The sequence below is a fragment of the Heloderma suspectum genome, chromosome 2 (assembly GCF_057233095.1).
Source record: "Heloderma suspectum isolate Gila_16-S chromosome 2, 16-S_ref, whole genome shotgun sequence".
In the NCBI taxonomy this organism is placed as follows: Eukaryota; Metazoa; Chordata; class Lepidosauria; order Squamata; family Helodermatidae; genus Heloderma; species Heloderma suspectum.
The window spans coordinates 362,415,759-362,433,513 of record NC_139459.1 but is presented as its reverse complement, the minus strand read 5'-3'; the positions used below and the strand labels follow the sequence as shown (position 1 = coordinate 362,433,513).

At 45.7% G+C, this 17,755-nt stretch overlaps 1 protein-coding gene across 1 annotated transcript; it reads left to right on the top strand.

Moving 5' to 3' along the window:
* LOC146355675 (zinc finger protein RFP-like) lies at window positions 1-14,533 on the top strand. The gene is made up of 7 exons (XM_084831001.1): window positions 1-473; window positions 3,010-3,105; window positions 3,452-3,682; window positions 7,397-7,419; window positions 8,101-8,219; window positions 10,758-10,790; window positions 13,358-14,533. The coding sequence occupies exons 1-7, from the start codon at window positions 48-50 to the stop codon at window positions 13,861-13,863; spliced, it is 1,434 nt and encodes a 477-aa protein (XP_084687127.1). The 5' UTR covers window positions 1-47; the 3' UTR covers window positions 13,864-14,533.
* The last annotated feature ends 3,222 nt before the right edge of the window (window positions 14,534-17,755 follow it).

The following is a 17,755-nucleotide window of genomic DNA, read 5'->3' as shown; positions in this document are numbered from 1 at the left end:
GCTGCTTCCGAAGAAGGAAACTTGTCCCTCACTACAGGAGTGAAGCCATGGATGCAGAGAGTGGCAGAGCCAGGAAGAGATTTCAGCAAGAAGTGACTTGCCCCGTCTGCCTCTGTTACTTCACTGGCCCAGTGCTGCTACAGTGTGGGCACAGCTTCTGCGAAGCCTGCATCCGCAGATGCTGGGGGGAGTCTAATGAGCGCCTGGCCAGGTGCCCCAGTTGCAATCTGCTTGTCAAAAGAAAGTTCAGGCCAAACTTGACTCTCTCGAAGTTTGCCAGAATAGTCAGCCATTGGAAAGAGTCTGCACAGAGAGAGACACTGGCCAGGGAGTCGGAATGCAAGAGGCACCATCAGCCCCTGGACCTCTTCTGCAAGGAGGATCACGCCCCCCTCTGTGAGGAGTGCAGCCGTTCCAAACAGCATGCAAGTCACACTGTGGTCCCTGTGGAGGAAGCTGCCCAAGAGTACATGGTAAGAGGGAGCTACTGATGGGAATCCCCGGTGCATATTCGGGAAAGCCTCGGCTGCCTGAGTTCAAGGCTGCCCAGAATCCGCTCCTCAGATAAATCTTTAGCAGCAAGTCCATGTACGGGAGAAGGCTTTGCTCGTGTCAGCCTTCTCTCACCTGGTGCTGGTTGGGGAGGTGGTGTCCAACATAACCGGAGGGCACCAGGTTGGAAAAGGGCTGGCTTATATAGTTGTGCAGAAAAGGACTCTGCGTATGCTCGGATGCCTTCTCATCCAGTTGTACTTTACATGTTCTAGAGATGAATCTTGGCTTTGAGGAGACTGAGGCCTGGTGGGCCTTATCTTGGTACTCAACTTTGTAGCGTGTAGGTGCTTTCAGGTATTTCAAATGCCTCCTTAATGCAGTGGGGACCGTCTGGGTTCTAGGAGGCAATAGATGCTCCTTGGTTGTTTTGCTCACTCTTTATCTATGCAGCCCATAAACAGTCAGGGACTGCTCCATCTTTTCATTTTCAGCAGTCCTGAAGTGTGTGTGTGTGTGTGCGCGCGCGCATGTGTGTGAACCATTCACTGGTTCCATTTACTAGTTACTACATGCCTATTCTCCCCCCCCCCCCCCGTCTTTTACATTTTACTTGGGGATCTCCCTTTTCGGAAGAATACAATCTCTGCGAAATCACTCCTAATCATTCCTGCATTCGTCGACACTTTTATAACTTCTTAAAAATTGGCGAGGCAGGAATTGGTTTTGCAGTTCTAACCCACGGGGATTTGCCAGTTAATCATTATTTATTGAGCTGATGGTTTCTTGAAGGAACCTGCGGTCCCATGGGATGGGGGGAACAACCAGGGTGTGTTTTGAGAGGTGCCAGGGCAGGAGGGAGGTGGGGAAAGTGGCCCGCAGGAGTAGGGGTGAGGAGACTGAACTGGCCCTGGCCTCGGCTCCAGCTGCGGGGTAGGACGGAAGAAAGAAATCCTTATATAATGTTTACAAGGAAAGGCTTTTCGGTCCTTAAATGTGGCCTAGAAGAATTTTAAATAAATAAACAAATGGCAAGGGAAAGGGTTGCCTATTCCAATGTACAATTCTTCTCCAGAAGCAGTTAATCTGAAATAGAGTTTGGTTACAAGGTGGGCTGGGGTATAGCCTTTGTTTCATATGTCAGTGGGGGTTAAACCCAGACTCCAACTGGATAAAGTCACCTGTTCAAAGTACTTGTAAGGACAAAAACACAGACTTGGGAGAGCCACATTTAGTAGCTTTTCACTCCACTTTTATCCTACCTTTCTTTCAAGGAGCTCAGGGCACATGATTCCCCACCCCCTTTCCCCCCTCATAATGTCCCTGTGAGGCAGGTTAGGCTGAGAGACAGTGACTGGTCAAAGGTCACCCGTGTGTTCCGTGCCTGAGTGGGGAAAGGAACCTGGATCTCCTTGGTTCTGATCTAATACTCTCACCTGGCCTTTCTCAACACTGGATTCCTGACCCTCAACATCACCAGCCAACATGGGAAATTGTAGGGGATCATGAGAGTTGGTGCCTGACAACAGCCGGGGATCCAAGGTTAGAAAGGTTGCTAACAGTCGCAATTACATCATTCTGGCTCTAGCAGTGAAATGTCAGGCAGGGAGCAACCAAAAACACACGTTAAGAACAGCCATGCTGGATCAGACCATAGGTCCATCTCATCCCAGCCTATCTTAAGAAGCACCTCCAGCAGCACCAGACAGGCCGCTTAACAAGATCAACCTCGGATGGCCTTCTCTCTGTCCCATCAGCCAGGACAGCTAGACTGGTGGGGATGAGGGAGAGGGCCTTTTCTGTGGTGGCCCCCACTCTGTGGAACTCCCTCCCTAGGGAACTCCGTCATGCCCCCTCTTCAATGAGCTTCCGTCGTGCATTAAAAACGTGGTTGTTCAGGCAGGCATTTGGGATGGGTTAGGGTATTTTAGAAAATGTTTTTATTGTAGAATTTTATTGTTTTAAACTGTTTTATTGTACGTTGTACATCGCCCAGAATGGCTGGGTGACCAGCCAGATGGGCGATTCATAAATTTAATAATAAATAAATAAATAAATCCAGCATTCTGTTCACACAGTGGCCAACCGGCTGACTGTGGGAAACCCACAAGTACGACATGAGTACAATAGCCTACTGCTTGTGTTCCCCAGCAACTGGGGTTCATAGGCACACTGCCTCTGATACTGGAGGTAGCATATAGCCATCAGGACTAGACGCCATTGGTAGCCTTATTCTCCATGAATTTGTCTAATCCTCTTTCAAAGCCATCCAGATTGGCGGCCATCACTACATCTTGTGGTAGCGAATTCCATAGTTTAACTATGCGCTGTGTGAAGGAGTCCTTCCTTGTATCTGTCCTGAATCTCCTATCAATCTGTTTGGGTATTATAAGAGAAGGAGAAAAATGCACTCTCTTCCCCTTAATTTTCTAGGTCTCTCTAAGTGATAATTGTTATGCTTATATACAGTACACCTCTGACAACGATCCAAACAGGAACTTTTTGCTTTCTTTTCAGGACTGGATCAGCAGCTGCGTGAAGATTATGCGGGAGGAGAGAGAAAACATTCTGGCATATAGAAAAGATATGGAAAATAAAAGGGAAAACCTGCTTGTAAGTGTCTCTATTACTGGGAAGTGAACCAGTCAGTACTGGAACAAGTGTTTAGAAAAGTTAAATATTAAATACAGAAAAGCCAAAAGCCATGCTGTACCTTGGCTCTTCAGGATGTCTGTTTCTTTGGAAAGGCCCATTAAAATGCTAATTCAAAGACCAGTCTAAAGATGGGCCCTTGTAATTCTTTAGGAAATTGTTCCCCTGCTGAAAGGTAATGAGATATCTGAAAATTCAGAAGTTCCTTTCCTAGGGATTTTTTTCCATCACCTCCCTCTTGGTGCTGTGAAGACTGATTATGCTCCTTATATTACCTTGTTTTTCTTTTTCCGTCACCTCATCACAGAAGCAAGCAAGATCTGAAAGGGAAAAGGCAGTAGCAAATGTCCAGTTCCTGCGCGAGTCGTGGGAAACACAAGAGAAGCTTCTGCTGGGCCAGATGGAAGGGGTGGACAAGGAAATCGCATGGAGAAAGGATAAGCACATGACCAGACTCTCTGAAGGATTCTTCTGTCTTGGAGAGATCATCCGGGAGTTGGAGATGAAGCGTCAGCAGCCAGCAAGAGAACTTCTGCAGGTAAGACTGTGACAGAAATGACTCAGGTCAGGAAGTCCTGTGTAGAAATGCTGCATTTTCGCCTGTTTGTTTTATCGTTTGGCCTTGAAGAATAGTGTAGCTGAGTAGGCCAGCTTTGGTACTGTGAATGGGGCCTAAACCATCGTGGCTGCCTTGGTTAAGAAGGGAAGCTTCAGTGGGCAGAAGCCACCTTTGTTTGGATTGGTCAAGTGGGTTATGAATGGTGATTGGCAGTTCGAAGTTTCATAAGGAACAAGGTTGGCTGGGACAGTGGTTCTCAACCGGTGGTATGCATTTCACTGGTGGGACACAGAAGTAGCGTGAGGTCTGAATTTTAATTTATACCCAGGACCCCTCAGTTGATCAGGCTGAGGAGTTCGGGACCTTTTGAGGTGGAGATAGGACACACACAACCAATATAGGTGAAAGAAAAAGGAGATTTATTGACAATAAAGAAACAAGCAACAACTGAGCTTCCCCAGAGAGTTGCAAACTATCTGAGGATTAAGAGGCAGTTCACCTCTTAGTTACAAACTTAAGTTGTGATCAAGGAACGACACGCTCCTCAGTCACAACCTAGCAAGTACGTCAAGGAACTCTACGCTCCTTGGTCACAACTTAAGTTACCCAAACGTGGTGCTAAATCATTTGACTAAATATACAGTTAGGGAGCAATCCTATGGGGACAGACAGACACCTACAAACTCGGAAGTGACCGCCTATCCAATGCAGGGCAGGAGGAGCGCGGAGTGGAGCATCTCCTCTGTGCTCCAGCCACCATGCATTCACGGCTAGACAGCCAATTTCGGCCGTCTAGCTGCGGGACCTCGAGCGTGGGGTGAGGAGGCTGGATGACACATAGGAAGTGTCATACAGACACTTCTGAACTCCCCACCCCGCCCCCAGGAACACCCCGTTTCCCCCACTCCGCGTTGCTCTTCCGAGCACGGGGCCGATCTGTGCTGCTTTCCTGCAGCCAAGCTCACGCCGCAGCTTGCTGACTGTGTAATGGGCATACAGTTTCAGCCAGGTTCAAGCCAGAACCTGCTGTCTGTATGAAAACCTCCAAAACAGTGAGTATGGCAGTGCAAAGATAACTGCGCCTTATCTATGCCCTGGATGGTAAAATCTTATTCCCTGAATTCTACCCAACATATACTCACCACACACTGCCAAGCACTTGGCCAGAGCACTTGACACGTGTCCTGTGGATCGAGGGTACTGTGATATGTGCACATACAGCGATCCAGATGAAACCACGGCCCTCCTGAACACTGGCAGGCTCAGGGGTTTTATCCTCTTTTCCCCTCGTTGGGGCCTGTGGCATTAAAGAGGGATTCGATATGTTCTTTGTTGATCCCAAATTCCAAGGCTGATCGTTGTTTACTGACAGTCTGACACATCCTTCTGATTCCCCAACACCTCTCTCAAGGTTGTAAAATCTTGGCCCATCTCCATTTTTCGTAACTGATACTTTGGTAGTCTTCAGCACGTACCAAGGCACCCCCATTAGGCCTTCCTGCAATAAAACCCACTCTCCATTCACACTCTCCCCCTTCCCTTTCCTGACCTGGGCTAGAATGTTTCCATTGACACTTGAGTGTTTTGGCTAAAAGTATTTACAATTCAAGATCCTTTCAGAGTCACAGTGATACAAGCCAATTCCATGAATTAGGAAGAAGGGACAGATAGCAAGCTTTTAGAAAGGAATTTAGTAAGAAGCAATCCTTACTGATAGTAAGAAGCAATCCTTACTGATAGTAAGAAAGCTTGATTAGGTGAATGAAAGGGTCTAAATGAAATAGTACATACAACACTATTGAGGAAAAGCAATTCCAAGAGTTAAGGTATGTAGCATTTTGAGTCCGGTCTTTCTGCACACATATCCGTGTCAGTAGTCTAGGCAGGACATGTGGTTTTTATAACAATTACTGAGAATGTGCTCTCCCTCAATCTCCACGTCCACCTGCAAGGTCCCCCCCCCATTTTTTAAAAGATGCATACATGGAATTGTATATATCCATAGCAATTGAGCAGGCAGTTGGACTCGATGGTCTTGCAGGCCCCTTCCAACCCTACTGTTCTATGATTCTATGAATACATATATATGAAAATACAACTTTCTAACAATTATACATAAGCTTCTACGAAAGTGGACCAGATATCCAAATAAGCATCCATTCAAAGGTGGTGCTGATTTACCAACTATTCGAAGGTGGCATCTATATTCCAACTACTGAAAGTGTTGGAAGGTCCACCTGCAAGTGTGACATGATGACTCCTGCTGACCTTACCTGCCATGGATCTGTGACCCTTTGGCATGCTGGTAGTGCCCTTGGACACTCAGAGCTTCTCCTAATCCCCTGTTCCCCCTGCCCACCAGCAAGTGTCTTTGCTGTGCTGCTCCCTGCCAACCCTACCTACCTGTGAATATATTTACAACGTTTTCAGGGCCGGTCCTCCCATGAAGTGAAGTACCTGTCTCAGGTAGCAGAGCAGGTGGAGCAGCGAATTGTGGGAAGGGGAAGAGGTGGGGGCGCAATGCAGAGGAGGGGGAGAAGGTGGGGAAGACATGATCCAGGAAGAGGAAGGGGGGATGTGATATGAGGTGTGGGAGGGGCAGGGGGAGGTAGGGGGCTTTTTCCTCTTGGAAGGAACACTAGGCATTTTACATAGTTCTCCTCAATTTTATCCTCACAACAACCTTGTGGGGTAGGTTCAGCTGAGAATCAGTGACTGGCCCGAAGTCACCCAGTGGGCTTCAAGGCCAAGTGGGGTCTTGAACCCTGGTCTTCCTAGTCTCGGTTTAACCACTATACCACACTGGCTATCACCTTTGGTTCTTCACAGCCCCTTTCACACAGGCAAGGAGCACTGTTACATAGAGGGCTGTCCAAGATGAACATGCCTCTGCACATATCGTAGTGTAGTCTAGAGCTGTTGGAACTCTTCTCTCTTTAAAGAAACATTGTGGAAATGGAGGGAAAATCTCAGCAGCCAGGAGAACTAAGTGTACGCCACTTAATGCTGATGAGTGATTCCTGTTTATTGTTGATAGAATCCAACTCTTTGCTAATAATTTGTCTTCAAATGGCTTCCAATAAGACTGGGGCAGCAGGGAACTTGTAGGCCAAAGCAACTGGAGGGCCACAAGTTGCCCATGCTTGCAAAATAGATGGTGCTGCTTTGACATCTTGCCGGTGGGCTTCCAAGAGGCCACTCTTGCCAACCAGGCTCAGCCCTACCAGCAGGTAGCATGAGGTGGCTGATAGTTTATGGGTATCATGAAAAGGCAGCATATTGTTAGTTACTTCACTTACCATTGTTGTTGCATCCTTACTGTCTGGGTGGTCGAGATGTGTTTGTGGGAATTTCTGCCTCAGGTGCTAAAGTGATTTGAATGGTCTTGGGTGTTACGCACCTTGACGTGTCGGGGAGGGGTGTAATTTGCTGCTCCACCTCAGGCAGCCAAATGTCTTGGGCCAGGCCTGTTGCCACAGGATGCTCGACTAGACAAGACGCTTGGTCTGATCCAGCAGGGCTGCTCTTCTGTACTTCTCCAGGGTGGGAACCGTTGTCATTTCAGGCATCCCGCTTCTTTTCAGAAGTTGCACTACCTTCTGAGGTCATCCTCTGTCTTCATAGCAGGGTCTTGATACAATGGCCAGTGGCAAGCACTGAGTTCCCTCTTTTTTTTCTCTCTTGTCCCTATAGGATGTTAGAAGCACTTTGCAGAGGTAAGTGGGTCCCACTCATTTTCATTCCTGCTTCGTGAGGCTGGGATCTCTGCAGATAGCAGGTGAAGGTCATGGTGCTGCTTGTGTTGTGGTGGTGGCTAAGTGTAATGATAATATGTGGCGTGTTTAATGATAACCTGTATTGATGATATTGAAAAGCACCTTTGGGAAATACTTTGGGGCGGCTTTTTCGGGTATGAAGGTACAGCCCTCTCTTTGATTTTATTCTGCAGTTGTCCATCTGTGCTGGGCTGGCTTCCAAAGCAGGGTGTGTTCATCAATTTTAAAGCAAGGAGTCATCCTCATTGCTTCTCAAAATACCCCCTCTACTTCATTCCAAGGGTCTCGGCAGCTGTCTGTTCTCTCAAAACAAGCTAACTCTGCTGGACTCATTTGGCTAGTGATAGTGGGTCAAAGCAGGTCTGGTCCTTTCTTTGTCTGACTCTGTCTCCAGGCCAGCCTGTTAAAACAGCCTGCCCCCAGTGTATTAGAGTGCTAGGCCCATCATCCCCAGCCAGTATCCTCCCTTAGACCACCCTCACAGACCCTTTTCAGGCACTGGCGCACATAGGAGGCAGTGCACCTGCTTGTGCATGACAACCCATGGGTTATTTAAACCATGGGCTGTCATTAAATGTGAACCAGGTCATTGTGAACTAACTTCCTTTTCTCTCTCTCCAGGTATGAGAAAAGAAAGAAGTTGGAGACTCCTCTGGTTTTCCCTCCTGCACTGGAGTACAAGGTCTGGGATTTCAGTGATATAAACCGCCTTCTGGAGAATGTCATTAATAAATTCAAAGGTAATGAAGAATGCCTTCTAAGATTTTGTTCTGGCTGTTACATTGGCCCAGATGTTGGTGTGAAAAGGCTCCAGGTCCTTTGTAATGTGACAGGGCCAGGAAGATTGAAATTTGAGTGCCAGTAGAGAAGGCAGTTTTAATTAACGGTGTGGTGGGGTTATTGCACCTGTTCAGAATTGCATTCTCTGGAATTTGAAATTATTCTTGATTTGTACCACTCATTTGTTCCTACTGGCATTTCAAGGTCCTCCCTTTATTTATTTATGTATTTATTTATTTATTTATTGCATTTATATCCCGCCTTTTTTCCTCTTGCAAGGAACCCAAGGCGGCTTACATTATCCTCCTCCTCCTCCTCCTCTCCGTTTTATCCTCAGAGCAACAACCCTGTGAGGTGGGTTGGGCTGAGAGTCTGTGACTGGCCCAAAGTCACCCAGTGAGCTTCCATGGCTGAGTGGGGACTAGAACCTGGATCTCAGTCCCAGCACTGTCACCACTACACCACACTGGCTCCCTTGTTTAACAACTGATCTATCTTCCTTTGGAGGGTGTGTGAGTGGGATGGGGCTAATTCTTCAGGGGCATTCTCCCTTAGAACACCTGTATAGCCCCTTTTCAGACACCCCCCTTCTCTTTGCTGCCCTTTCTCCATGACCAAAGCCAAAATGGATCTATCAAAACTGGCCAATATGAATAACTCTTCCTGCCGCAGTGGGTCATAATTGGGGGCCTATATAAGGTTCCAAAGGCAATGGCTGTGCTTCCATTTTTGAAGTTAAGTGTGTCTGGGTCTGGCAAGTACCTGGATGGGAGGCCGCTGGGGAAGCCGTTCTTTGCTGCCCTCAGCTCCATGAAGGAAGAACAAGAGAAAATGGAGTAAACACAGGGTGTTCACCTGTGGAAATGTCACAGCTGTTATCTATGGAAATGTCACAGGTGTTATATGAAAAAAGATAGTCAAGCTGATCTGGGGGGAAATCCAAAATCCACAGCTAGAGAAAGGGAGGGTTCACACATAACAGCAAACTAGAGTTTGTTTGTGTATTCAAAGCATTTTTATCCCACTCTTTGGTCAAAAGACTCCCAGAGTGGCTTATAAGAATCAACAATTATTAGGTAGCCCTTGCTCCTAGTCTTACAGTCTAAATTACGTGAGACACAAGGAAAGGGATTGGGAGGGAAGAGGAAAAGAGCGTGATGGTGAATTGCCTAGATGGATGGAAATATACCTAGCCTGGAACCAGTTATACTCTGATTTGCACTGCATCTATTGTCCTTCTGGGTGGTCTATTCTTTGCTGGCCTGTTCCTCTTTACTTTCTTCTGTTGTTTCTCTTCTCCTTTTGCTTTCTAATCCTGAGTTCAAGCTTAATCTGCTCCTTCTCTGGATTACTGTGAAGGGGTCTGTATGCTGGCGTGTGTGGCTTGATCACTCCTCCTTGGCTCCTGTTCTTTTTTATTTATAACATTATTTATATTCTTCCCTTTGGCCCATCAGGTATATGATAAATGCAATCTGTCCCCCGTTTGTTCTATTGAAAAATCTAGTCATGAAAGCCTGCCCCTGCTGAGGCTATAAGCAATGGGGCTTGCCCCCCAGCAGAAAGGACACCACTGGCGGAATGGATTCCCTGTAGGGGAGATTTGGGGGAGGGGGTACAGGGGGCCACACGGTGAAGAAAAGAAGGGAAGGTCCTGTAATGCAAGCAGACGTTTGCTCATGTGATGTTTGATGTCATCCAATTTTATTAAAACATCATTGGAAGCTGCCTTGACAACACAAATGGTGTGAAATAAATAATGCAGTTGTAAGTCTTAAGTGTTTCGAATAATCAATTTTTTTAAAACAGTCAAATAAAAAGATGTCCTGATTATATATGTAATTATATAAAATATGTGTACACACAAGTACTTAAAAATATCTAAAAAGTATGCTTCTTGTTTCATAAATATTTGTCTTACCCAAGTTTAGCAGCATTACCTGTAAAGACATCAGCTCTAACTTAGCAAATGCTAGTCATTGTGAAATCTCCTTGAAACTAATGGAAAAAGATTGCTATGATGAATTTAATGGTGATGTTAATGGTTTTAGTGGAACTTAGTCAAAGTTTCATCTAGATTGGAGCCTTAGGCAGTCCTTGGCATATTTCCTGTGATGCAGGTTCTGTTTTTAATGGGATTAACTCGCAGGTAAGTATGCATAGCAGCTTTGAGGCATTAATCTTATGTGTCAACTTGCAAACTTTTGATTGTTTTCTAAATCCATCACTGGATATGTTGCGGGTGGGGGGTGGGGGTGGGGAGGCTTATTAGCAGAAGTCGAATTGCAATATTTGGAAACAAATTAGAAATGGGGGGAATAATTTCCTCCTCCCACCCAGCCTCTCCCAGAGTTATTTCAGCATTTGTTTATTCTTTTACTTGAAGTAAGGAAAACACAGAAACTATAATGGTTTCAACTGATTCTTTTTGTGTGTTACAAAATCTGTTAACTGCATTATAGTATGATGCTTAATGGCTGTTCCCTTTCCTTCCCCAGACACTCTACAAAATGAATTTCCAGTGCAGGAAGGTAAGTTGAAGGATCTGCTGGAGGACCAAATGTGCAGGAGGGAAGAGGACTTGTCAGAAAGCTGCCTGCTTCTCTTTCCTTGGGAGTTTTCCAGTCCTGTGCTGGGGCCTCTGGAAGCATCAGTGTGTTTAACTATGAGTAGCAGAGAGTAAATGAGGGAGATGCTAGTCCTACCAACTTCTATACTTGCTTTCCCTGGTTTTGAATATGAGCCTTTGGCATAAGAACTGACCTGCTGGATGAGACCAAGGGCTAGTCCGGGGGATGGGGGGACGGGACACTCATTTGATGAGTTGCCCTACAAATCCCACTTTAAAAACAAAAAAAAAATTAACAAATGTTTATACCCACAGGTGGGATCGCTTCAGAGCAAAGTGAGAGCCTCCAGCTGTTGTCATCTTAATTTCCCAAGAATGCCTCTGGGCCACACATGGGGCTCAGAGACATTCTTAGGAAAAGAAGATGGCAGGCAGCTGGAGGCCGATGTTTTCCTCTGCCACCAAGAAAAAAGAAAGGAAAAAAGAGATTGATTCCTGTCTCTAAAGAGAGCAGCGGAGGATTAGGGAGAGCAGAGGTGGGTGGGCAGGCAGGCGGTGTGTGTGGGGGGAGGCAGCACTAGGAAGGGCAGCGGTAAGCCAGCTGTGGGGTTAGAGAAGTCAACAGGAAGTTGGTGAGGTGGGGACAGCTGAAACCAAACTGGGGGGTTAGGTAAGAGAGAGTGGGAGAGAGAAAGGGTTTAAGAGGAGAGAGCTGAGATGGATCCACAAAAAGAGTGAATGTGGGTTTTCATGTACTTGCAGTGAGGCATGAGGTGTGTGTATGTGTATGCATGTAGGATACATTGGGTGGGTGGGTGCGTAAAATGTATGGAGGATGGATGCATGGTGTGCCTGCGTGGGTGGGGAGAGAATATAGGTGGTGATCCAGAGAATAGGAAATTGATAGCGGGGGGGGGGGGGGGATGAGTTAGCTGGTGGAGGAGGTGGGAGAGACAAAAAGAGTTTGCTTTCTGTGAAATAAGTTTCTGTTGTTACTAAAAACTGTGGGTTCAAAGGATTTGTTCAGTGTGCAGTGGTCATATCCTACCTCTGCATTGTATACAGCAGGTTAGTTGCCCTTTGCCCTTTGTGAGTAGCCACACCTCCCAAGGCAGCCCAAAGGCCCAGAAACTCCACCCCCACACCTTGACTCTCCTTTTCTGCTTCCCTATTTCTGGGAAGAAAGAAGAGGGAGGAAGTAGCCATAAACCATAGGCACCTTCTTAGAGTGAAGACAGATGTAATGGTCTTCCTAGGAGCCAGAAAAGCTTCTGCACCTACATATTTGGAAGCTATACCTGGATAAGTCTTACCTCTTAAAAATAAGAAGATATGTTCAGTGTACTAATCCTATGTACACTTACTTAGGAGTAAGCCCTGCTGAACACAGTGGGACTTGATTTTGAGTAAACATGCATAGGACTGCATCTGTTGAAGCTGAATGATGGGAGATTCAGTGGAGATGAAAGGAAGGACTTTCCTTTCCAGGACATAGTTAAAACTGTGGAGTTCACTGCTACAGGATGTAGTGATGGTCACCCATTTTGATGGCTTTGAAAGGGGACTAGACAAATTCTTGGAGGAGAAAGTTATCAATGGCTACTACACATGATGGCTATATGCTACCTCCAATATGAGAGGCAGTTTGCCTCTATCAGTAGCTGAGGAGCAACAGTGGGAGAGGGTTGTTGCCAAACAAAGGTATCTGTCTGGCTGCTATGGGAAACAGGATGCTAGATCATGTAGGTCCTTGATCTGATCCAGAAGTGCTCTTATAGTTGTGCAATGAACATATGTATGTTCAGTGGAGGCTTGTGGCTCCAATGTCAGTGTGGTGGTAAATCTGCTCCAGGTTTCTGCCAGAACTCTAAAGGAGTTTAGTGTCCTTTAGTGTTCTCACTGAAACCCGGAGTGGATTCACCACCCCACTGACATCAGAGTCACCAGCCTCCAATGTGTAAGTGTATCCCTGAAAGACCATCCTTTGTAATATCGAAGATAAATAAACTCTCCTGAGCTCACTCCAGCATAATAAAATGTACACGTGTTCTGAAGATAGCAAATGTGCTTTCAAGCTGCCTCTGCTGCATTTAAAACGATATGTCACAGAGCCTTCAATATCTAGTACGCCATCTAAAATTATCTCCAGCTTCATTAATTAAAAGAAAACTTACTGGTTTCTCTCTGCTTCTGTTTCCCACCAACCAAGGATTCTGTGTTTTTCACCAGATGGAGACTGTTCTGAGGAATGTCTGGATTTTACATGTTTTTTAAAATGTGGGAAGAACTGAGTTCTGCATGATAGCAGGAGGGGTCTCTTCTGACCTTGACTAACCTGCCCGGGTATTCTTCCTGTTCAAACATGGGGAAAGTCTGGAAGAAAGAGACAAGCATCCCAAACTAGAATTTACTACACAGAAATCCTACTGATTTTTAAGGAGAAGTTAATTCCTGGGATGTTTCTAAGCTTGTTATGTAAACCATTTCCCCAGCTAATCCACTTGTCTTCTCTTTGCCACTTCCCAACAGCCAATGTAACTTTGGACCCAGACACTGCTCATCCCAAACTCATTCTGTCTGAGGATCGCCGGAGCGTGAGATGGAGTGATGAAAGTCAAGAGGTGCCCGACAAGCCAGAGCGATTTGACCTTCTCACTGTTGTGCTGGGATGTGAGAATTTTACAGCAGGCAGACATAGCTGGGCAGTCACTGTGGGAGATATGGAACAATGGGCTGTAGGGGTTGCCAGAAAGTCTGCTGTGCGAAAGGGCTTACTCAAGCTTATTCCTGAGAGCGGGTTCTGGGCCATGCGAAAGAGCGGAGGGCAGTATGACCTGTGTCAGCATCATCTTCCCATGAGTGGGGAGTCCAAGAGGGTCCGAGTGACTCTGAACTATCCGGGGCAACGAGTGGCCTTTTATGATGGTGACAGTCCAAGCCCAATCTATGCCTTCACCAGTGCTTCATTCTCTGGAGAGCCCATTGTCCCCTTCTTTTGGGTGGGGGGAAGAGGCCACCTGACACTCACTCCCTAAGGTTGCCTAATATTGCTGAAGCTTAGTGCAAAAATATTTCACTTCTGGCTACCAGCTACATACTGCAGGAGGAAGTTAAACAGGGATGGAGATTTGCAAATGTCTTGGGATTATTCATATAATCATTCACATAATCCACATTGTTTGTGACACTTTTTTCTTCAAATGGCCTTGGAATGTGAGTATGGATAAGAAATAAATAAAGTTGTGTAGGATCTTTGTGCAAAAAATATCTCTCATATGGCTACTAGCTGCATACTGCAAGAGGATATTGTATGGGGTAGAAAATGACTTGGGAGGCACAATTCACATAACCCACATCACGTGTTTGTGACACCTTTCCCCCCGCCCCCCAAATAGCCTTGGAATGTGAATGCAGAAATCTCCCCCAGCAGGCCTTGGAGCCAAAATGTTGCTTTTTGCAGGACAACATGGTCCTCTCTTAAAAAACTCAAGTTTAAGGATGTACCCAGGATGTATTTTTTAAATCTGGCTTGCCAGTGCCAAAAAGACCATACTACCTGGTAAGCCAAATATGAAATTTTATTCTGGGTGGGTCTGAAGTTACCACTCCAAATGGGAACACTCTGATTTATGCCATTTTTCTCTAAGATGATCTGTTAGTAGTGGTGTTTTTAAAGAATTCAGATAATAAAAGTGTACTTGCATGAAAGATTCCGTCTTCTTTTCTTTGCATGTCTCTCTCGAGATTTAAAGGTGTGCTAGACTAAATAAATAAAATATTTATTTATTTTGCTTAGTTCTTTAAAAGGCAGAAGTTCTTTCTCACCCTTCCTATTATAAAGGGCTTCAAAGTGGTTTACCTCAAAATTAAAATCACAATAATAAATACAAGCAGACCATAATAAAATGAAACAGCAGTGCTGATAATATCAACCATACAGCATTAGAAAGCCACAGCCTAAAACAATTAAAAATGACTGGTGTTAATTAAGATTTTGGGTGAGGAGGATGGATTTAACCTAGCACTGAAGTGATAACAATGTAGCACCACACGAACTTTCCAAGGGAGCTTGAGAGATCAGGTGCTGACACAAAAAAGGTCCTTTCGCTCGTGTTACTTCTCAAGCCCGGAGGAATTTGGAGTAAGGTATTACGTGTGAGGGAAAAAGGCAATAGCTCAGTGATACAACTCCAGCAACACCACCTAGGACTGTAAAGGGCTCCTATCTGAAAACCTTGGAGAGCTGCTGCCAATGAACAGTCCTAAGCTAGGTAGACCATTGGTCTCACTCAGTAAAAGACAATTTCCTATGATCTGAGTTGGGACTCTTCTAAGTAAAAAGACGTGGGGAATTCCAAGTATGGAATTTACCCATAACATAACAGGTTAAAGCAGGGGTCCCCAACCCTTTTGAATCCATGGGCACGTTTCAGAATTTGAGAAACTGCTGCGGGTAGCACCACAAAATGGTTCCCATGGTAGATGGGGCTAGTCATGCATACAGATGTTTATTGTTTTTAGCCATAGGCCACTGCAGAACGGCAAAAACATCTGTCAGGATGAATGCGAACATAAACAAGAAGGGAAAAATTACACATTTCATGTAAAAACATTCACATTTAGAAATACACCTCAGAACATTCACATTGAACATACACCTTAAATCTTGCTAAACAAAATGTGTTGGTGAACTCACTGCCGGTACAACACTAAGCTAGAAATGAGATGAAATTACACGTACAGTTTAAAAACACTTGAATTTAAAATGGGCCTTGAAACTTGCTAAACCTTCTCACAAGGATAGCCCTGTCAGATCATTGAATCCCCCATACAGCCTACTCCCATCTCATTCACGATTCTTGCTCTTTTAATTTTCTTTGCTGTGGTCGCATACAATGCGACTAGATAAGAAACCTACTTCTGCTATGTGGCTAGTTACAAAAGGGCTGCCATGGGGGCCCAGCTAGTTAAAAAGTAAGCTAAAGATGTTGGGGAGAGGGGAGAAATAGCAAGGCTAGGAGGGAGGGGGAAATTGCAAGGCAAAGGGATAGAGAGGAGAGAAAGAGCGAGTCTAGAGGCTAGAAAGGGAGAGGAAGAAGAAGACCTCTAACATTTCCCAAGGTTTTTCTTAAAAAATCTTTTTTGAAGGGGGCAGGAAGGGAGAGCTTCATGCACTCTGAGAGCACTGCACGGGGACCCTTGGGTTAAAGTAATGTCCAGGATGGCCCTGAGAAAACAGAGCAGGGATTGCCGCTCTGCATTGGAAAGGGATATGATCCCTCAGTCAAAGTTACATGCACCGCTGTTCCAGTATCACCCCATTGCCTTTTCACAGTCTTTCTGCATATTCTACATTGAAACACACCATTCTCCTATAAAATTTACATCATGCAAACCTGTAATGCCAAAATGAAACCATGAAAAGGAGCAAAAACAGGACACCACCACCACATACAAAAGAGCAGAGAGAGAGATGGACCTCCAAATGGTATTAGAAAATATTGGGAACTTTCATATAACAGTGCATATAATTAAAGTTCCAAAATATTTGGAGGCTTGCCCTTCTTTTCGGTCAAAATGAAACCATTGCATTCAAGAAAGAAAGAACATTCTCTGTCCTTGTTTGTCATACGTTTGTTGTAAAGTTTGAGAGCGGGAGCCTATTTTTCACATGGGGGATTTAATTCCTCTGCTGGGAACGGTACACAGGGCATATCAGACATATATGTAAGACTTAATTTGAACCAGGACAGAGTCCCAGAACCCATTTCCAATACCAGGGTGCATCCCTGGAACTTATGATAAAGAAGTTCAACACATCTGGGTGTGTGCAGAGTCCAGCTGACTACCGACTGCCAAAATAGACATATTTTGGATTAAAATATATTAGGGCTACCACATGTTTTTTTTAAAACCTCTGCTTCTTCCTTGGTCAAAAGGGCAACACAAACAGAGCCTGTTGGCTCTTCCAGATGACTACAGCTTAAAAACAAACAAATAAATGCCCTGTAGCTGCGCTTGAGCCATACTTTGCCTCCAACCCCAAGGGCATTGCTAGGCCTGGCTCCATGGGGCTCCACCCCAAATCTATTCCCCATGGCCCTGGATCTATTCGCCAGAGCCCATAGTGTCTGTTGGTCTCAATGGAAGGGGTCTCCTGCCCCTGCTCAGCTTAGTTGCCAAGGGAGATTGCAGCTGGGGAGGGAAGGCTTAACTCTCCCCTGCCCAAGGCTGGCCCTCCGATGAGAGGAGTGAATCGCCTGCCTCAGGCAGCAGAACATGCTCCCCCTCTGCCCACCAGGAGGACATGCTGCCGTGTGCCCATCGGCTGGTCCATCCCTCCACCCTTTGCCACCCCTCCTCCCACATTGGCTGGCTCTAAGGAAAAACTCCCCCAGAGACAGGTATTTGGGCCTGGTCAGCTGTCCAAACAGCCATGCCAGCCACTTTTCCGGCTAATTGGAATGTGAATTCCAAGGTTCTGATCTTGGTCCTCTTCAGGGCCCAAGAACCCAGCTGTAAATACAGAGAGCCGGGATGCAGAGAGGGATGGGTAATAAACTACCTTGGGTGCTGATAGGTTTGCCAAAATGAACACGAGAAGACATAATTCTAGTAAGGAAGCAGTTTAGGGTTGGAAGCAGTTTAGGGTGGATGAGGACTAATGAGAGGAGGTTTAATCCAAATTAGCAGGAAGATGGGGGAACCCACTGATCTAGATGGAGGTGTGAGACCAGCGTTACATGCAGTTGCACTCCCCCTGAAGGGGTTCTTCTGGACTCAGCACTAGCTATGGAAGAGCAGCTGGCATCTATTACTAGGTGCGCTTCCACTGATTGGCTAGCTGCCTGCATCCCTAAGAAACTGGACTTTGCTACAGTCATCCAGGAACATAGGAAGCTGCTTTATATTCCATCTAGCCCAGTA

Excerpts from the sequence above, each read along its gene's own strand:
- LOC146355675 (XM_084831001.1), top strand. The coding sequence starts at position 48 with ATGGATGCAGAGAGTGGCAGAGCCAGGAAGAGATTTCAGCAAGAAGTG. Across the intron at positions 474-3,009 it reads AAGCTGCCCAAGAGTACATG|GACTGGATCAGCAGCTGCGT; the intron begins GTAAGAGGGAGC and ends CTTTCTTTTCAG. Across the intron at positions 7,420-8,100 it reads GTTAGAAGCACTTTGCAGAG|GTATGAGAAAAGAAAGAAGT; the intron begins GTAAGTGGGTCC and ends CTCTCTCTCCAG.